Source organism: Arvicola amphibius, chromosome 1 (assembly GCF_903992535.2).
Source record: "Arvicola amphibius chromosome 1, mArvAmp1.2, whole genome shotgun sequence".
Lineage (NCBI taxonomy): Eukaryota > Metazoa > Chordata > Mammalia > Rodentia > Cricetidae > Arvicola > Arvicola amphibius.
In genome coordinates this window covers 109,978,966-109,984,965 of record NC_052047.1, presented here as the reverse complement: position 1 = coordinate 109,984,965, position 6,000 = coordinate 109,978,966, and the positions used below count along the sequence as shown (strand labels likewise).

Here is a 6,000-nt window from a genome sequence, read left to right as displayed (position 1 = left end):
TTTCTGAACAGAAACAGAGGAAAAGTGAATTGAGGAGGGAGGTGATGTGGGAGAGAGGAATGGAAGGAAATGCGGGAGGGGAAATGTGTTCCAGGAGTAGAACATGTGTGTGTGTGTGTGTGTGTGTGTGTGTGTGTGTGTGTGTGTGTGAAAATTTTAGGTCGCAATATTATTCTCATCAAAGGATTACAAATGATTCTAAAGGTTCAAATGAAAGTTCCAAATCTAAAGGCTGCATTTGAAGAACACAGAACCTACAAGAAAGATTTGTGCTCAGAAATGCTAATTATGGTGGCTGATGAAAGGATAAAGTAAAGGGAATACTGCAATTTTTATAAAGCTATGTTTTACAATGAAGATGTTTGTGATAAACTGTAAAGCTTATCTCTAAAATGTCATAAATATAGCTGTATAATTACATGCTATACTGTCCGTTCACCTGGAATATCAGGGCTCATTACACTATTTAAAATTCCAGATATCTATGGCTACCAGTGAGAGCTAGCCACAAGTTTTCTCATGGCCTCTTTATCACCCTTGTTTCGGAGGCTATAGATTAGGAGTTTTACCATAGGGGTCATTGTGTAGAACATAGACACAATCTTGTTCTGGTCCATGGAGTAGCTGGACTTGGGCATCACACAGATAAATGTGATGATCTCATAGAACAGAGTGACTGCAGTAATATGGGAGGTGCTGGTAGAGAAGAAAATCTGGTGGCCCTCAGAGGAATGTATTTTCAGAATGGTGAGAAGGATGTATACGTAAGACAGAACAATGATAAATACAATGACCATAATGATGCAGCCTGAAGAGATTGCTTGAATGACTTCAGAAGAGTCATGAGAACAAGAAAGCTTTGAAAGTTGTGAATAGTCATATAATATACGATTAACTTTATTTGGTCTACAGAAGGACAGATTGAGGCAATAACCAATAAATATCCACCTAGGCAGAAAGCTCCCATTACAAGGATTTAGACTATAGAGGACATCTGTGTTGAGTAGAGCAGAGGTGAGCAAATGACTGCATAGTGGTCATGAGCCATGACATCCACCAGGAAGCACTCAACTGACCCAAATGTCACTACAGGACAGAAGTGGGTCTCACAGTCAGGCACAGGGATAATTATTTCCTTCCTGAGAAAGCCCTTCAGCATGATAGTTGTGACTGATGAGGAGTACCCTACAAAAGCCAAATGGTTGAGGAAAAGGTACATGGGCATGCAAAGTTGAGGGCTGCTTCTGCTCAGCACAATTATGCTCACATTGGCCATTAAGGAGAGAGAATAGACTGTTAGAAACATAACAAATAAAATGGCACAAACTGTAGCATCCTCTGTCACTCCCCCAAAGATTGAACTCTGATATATTCTACAGGTCCCATTTACATCAAGAACTCTGCCTTGAAAGAAAAGTAGACAGATATTAGGATGGAATACAATATTTCAACCTATTTTTACAACAGCTATATAATATGAATGAAAGAAATGCATATATTATGCTTAAATTTCAGAAGAAATATTTTCATATACTACATCACATAAAATAGTAAATATAAATTGATGAATGAACTATAAAAATTAGTACTTCTTTTTTCCTTTGTAACAAACATACCTTTTGTGCATTGTGTTAGTCTATATTCCAATGAAGAATAAAGAACAACTGAAATAGAATGATGTAATTGTTGTATTTTAACCCTTTATTCTTAGGAGGGCCTGTCACACAGATCCCAAATCATGGAGACTTTTTCTTTCCTATGAATGCCCAGCTTTAGCTTGGCTTATTTCTATTCAGCTTTACTTATCTTCTCTATATTTTGCTTCTTTGGTAGCTATCTTGATTTTAAAATTCCACTGAAACTCAATCAGGACCGAAAACTGCAGATACACATGTTCATATAAAAACATCTTATCTAAGCCGGGTGGTGGTGGTGCACGCCTTTAATCCCAGCACTTGGGAGGCAGAGGCAGCGGATCTCTGTGAGTTCGAAACCAGCCTGGTCTACAAGAGCTAGTTCCAGGACAGACTCCAAAGCTACAGAGAAACCCTGTCTCGAAAAACCAAAAAAAAGTCTTATCTACTAGCACCTATCAACTAAGCTTTGTGTGCTGATGCACTTGTTAGGTGAAAACTTCATGGATTGATAAACATCCTTCTAACAATATTGGAAATGTAAGGAGCAAAGAAGGGTACAAGAACAGTGGAAATAATTTTAGCTCAAACTCAAAAGCTTTCTGGAAACAAAGTGCATTTTAAATACCTCTACATGGCACCATCTTTATTTTTAAATTTAGTTGTACATTTATAATTAGGGAGAAGTTTACATACAATAGTAGGAGATGCCACAAAGATCTCATGTGTACTTGGTTGCATCTCTCCATACCTAGGATAATGTCACAACCAGTATAGCAGAATGGAAGTGCTGTCTAGACACAGACCATGACCATCAGCATGAATATTGCTCATGCTGTCAGGTATAACTGTAAGGATCTCCCTCCCTTCCCAATTTTCCCCTTCATCTCTGACCACAAGGAATGCCTTCTCTATCTCTTCATTTTGTCATCAAAAGCTTTATCTGGAGGTTCATCACTGGGTTTGCCTCTATTTTATCTTCATTTTCAATGGATTGTTCTTAACTGTACTGCTCCACTTGTCCACTGCATTATAGGACATTGGTTTTCTTTTTTTTTCACCAATTTTGTTCTCTCCTTTTGTAGCAACAGTTGCTGTGGTGACAGAATGACCAAAAACTAACTTGTATAGAAAAGGGTTTATTTGGCTTACACTTCCATGACACAGTTAATCACTGAGGTAGGAACCACTTAAGCACCTGGAAGCTGGGAGCTGAACTGAAGGAAGACAGTGATTGAACAGTGCTTACTGGATTTACTCAGCATGCTTGCTCAGCCTGCCTTCTTATACGGCACATGACCGTCTGCCCAGGAGTGGCATCAACTACAGTAAGCTGGGCCTTTTCACATCAGTTATTAAGCGAGAACTGCCTTATAGAAATGCTTACAGGCCATATTGATGGAAGCATTTTCTTAACTGCTGTCCCCTCTTACCAGATAACTCTAGCTGGTTCCAAGTAGCAAAATAAAAAAATCTAACTAACATACCATCTCGCTAGGCTGCATGATGATGTGGGGGTTTTTTATTCTCCCAGTATAATTGTAGACCCAGGTAGTGAGAGTAGACAGGAGGATAGGATGAAACAGCTCTCCACCCTGTTGAGCCACTGAAAGAGGGTGAGTTGGAGGGTCATACTTCTTCAGTTGTGTTTGTATGAATTATGGCAAGGATTGTCCAAGAAGCTTCCACTGGACCAGAGCCAATGTTTAATGGTGACTTCATTAGGAAGCTCAGGCTTACAGATTCTTGTCTGTGCCTGTCTTGGGGTCTGGAGGAAGCTCTACATTATCTTCAGTAAATGAAAACATAAAAGTAAAGAGACTTCCTTCTGTGCTGTCCCTCTGGTTTTGAGTAACCCAAGCACTTTTTCTGCTTTCCTTTCATATAACTCCAAAACTTAAAAAAAAAACAAACACCAAAATTATTAATCCAAACTCTCACTTAGGTTTAAAGAAGGTTAGCCTAATACAGTCCATCATGGCAGTTCAGACGTGGAGACCGCCATATTTAAGATAGAAGGAACTCACTAAGAGAAATATGTCAAAACAGTCTCCTTTTGTTGGAGATTTCTACAAATCTGATCATTTCCCTTTTTAAGGAGCAGGCTTTAAAGGATGGCAAATGTTTGTGACCTTCTTGCTAGTAGAGACTATTTACATGCCCAGTAACATATCCACAACCAGCAAAATAAATGATTTCAGACAGAGAAAGCGTCTTTTCTCCTGAATTAAATTATGTATCCATTGAGGATTGTTATTTAATTAAATTTATGGAATTCCTATAAACATGTGGAAATTAGAGTTCAGAGAAACAAAATGATATTTTATCCACCCAAATGAAACAATTAGCGCTGTGGGAAAGCAAGTCATGAATAGTGCTCAGAAAAAATGGATATCCTCATGCAGAGGAATGAAATTAGACTTCTATCTATCACCCATGCAAAAACATCAAATCCAAATGAACAAAAAAGCCTCAATGTGAAACCTGAAACTATGAAACTGATAGAAGAAAATAGTCCTTTGCAAGCCGTAGGTACAGGAAATGACTTTCCAGAAAGGAGTTCTTTAAAAGATTCTACACAGCAAAGGATATCACCACTTATGTGCATAGGGAGGCCAGATAGTAAAATAAAAATCTTCATTAACTATATATCTGATAGAGGAGTAATAGCCAGAATGTATACAAAAATAAAAATACAATGTAGTGTGAAGCGGTGGGGCTGCGTCCCGCCACCCAGCCGCCGGCTAACTTTACACCCGAAATAATTACACGGAAACTGTATTCTTTTAAACCACTGCCTGGCCCATTATCTGTAGCCTCTTATTGGTTAATTCTCACATCTTCCTTTAACCCATATTTAGTAATCTGTGTAGCACCACGAGGTGTGGCTTACCAGGAGAGATCTTAACCTGTGTCCATCTCGGAGAGGAGAAGCATGGAGACTCACTATGGCGACTGCCTGAAGCGTCTCCCCAACTCTACTTCCTTTTTCCCACAATTCTGTTCTGTCTACTCCACCTACCTAATTTTCTGTCTCTTAAAGGGCCAAGGCAGTTTTCTTTATTAATTAACCAACGAAAGAAACATAGATAACTCTCCTCCATCAATACAACAAACAAGAAAACAAAGAACCCCATTCAAAAATTTTGAAGCTTGCAAAACAATATAGTTAATTTAACTTCATGGTTGTTGGTTTTATATATCTAAACTGAATTAGAATTCCATGGCACAGAAAATGAAAGTAAGTGAGCAGTGGTATCAGTTATGCTTCCCCAGAGAAACAAGTATATACATAAATATACACACATATATGTGTATGCATATAGATGTGTACAAAGACACACTCACACACAGCATCTCTTCTAACAGATTTTTATAGGATTACCTCATAAAATTGACAGACACAAGGAGAAACAGGGAGATGGAAAATGTGAGTGAGTATGTGTGTGTGTGTGTGTGTGTGTGTGTATAATTTTCTCATGAAATAGCATGACTTGTCATTTAAAATCCATAGGGTAGATGACTAGAATATACTGGCAGGAGTTGTTGCTATAGCTTAGAGTCTAAAGCTGTGCTAGAGACAGAAGACTGACTTCTCAGAAACCCTAATATTTAAAGCCTTGAGCCGATCAGAAAAAGCTGTTCATATTGAGAGATAATCTGCTTTATTCAGTTAGTGGTAGATACTAACCACCCACTCACACCATCCAACTCTTATAGCAGTATTGGAGCAAATATGTGGGCGTCACCTCATAGTCAGGGTGACACAGTAAATTAGCCAACTTATTGGCACTATTTATTATGAAAGACATCAGCCTAAAGTAGAGACACTGGCAATGAACAGTAGTAGACCATGTTTGTCTCTAATGTCCAAACTTTCTGACAAAGTATAACAACAGAGAAGGGGAGAAAAATATTCTTATTTTTTCCTACAGAAATGACCTTATTCAATGATGGGGTCCTTAAGTATAAGGAAACAAGTTGGAAATGAAAAATAAATATAGTTGTTATTATCACATAGAGAAGAATAAAGATTCTCAGGGAAACTGGGGCTGTGATTTACAGATAGATCACATTGATTCTAACAAGCTCTGGATTCCACTCTCATAATAAAAAAACTTTCCTGGGGCAGCATAATAGCCAATAATATCTCATCCCCTACATGGAATGCTCCTTTCATAAACAGTCAGTTTGAGCATCAGAGGGTTGGAGAACATATCTAATGCCTACGAGTGTTAAAGTTTTATTCAAATAGATGATTCACTGCAATAAAACACCTGAAACAATTTCATTGTCTGCTCTACCTTGTCATTTTCTCTCTAAATATGTTTGTTCTAGCTACAGTTATTATACACACTTACTTAAG

At 38.1% G+C, this 6,000-nt stretch overlaps 1 protein-coding gene across 1 annotated transcript; it reads right to left on the bottom strand.

Moving 5' to 3' along the window:
- Positions 1–488: 488 nt before the first annotated feature.
- LOC119823527 (olfactory receptor 508-like) lies at positions 489–3,028 on the bottom strand. Its single transcript, XM_038343618.1, is given in 3 exon segments — positions 489–949; positions 952–1,404; positions 3,022–3,028. Coding segments are annotated over 3 exon segments (921 nt in total).
- Positions 3,029–6,000: the final 2,972 nt, after the last annotated feature.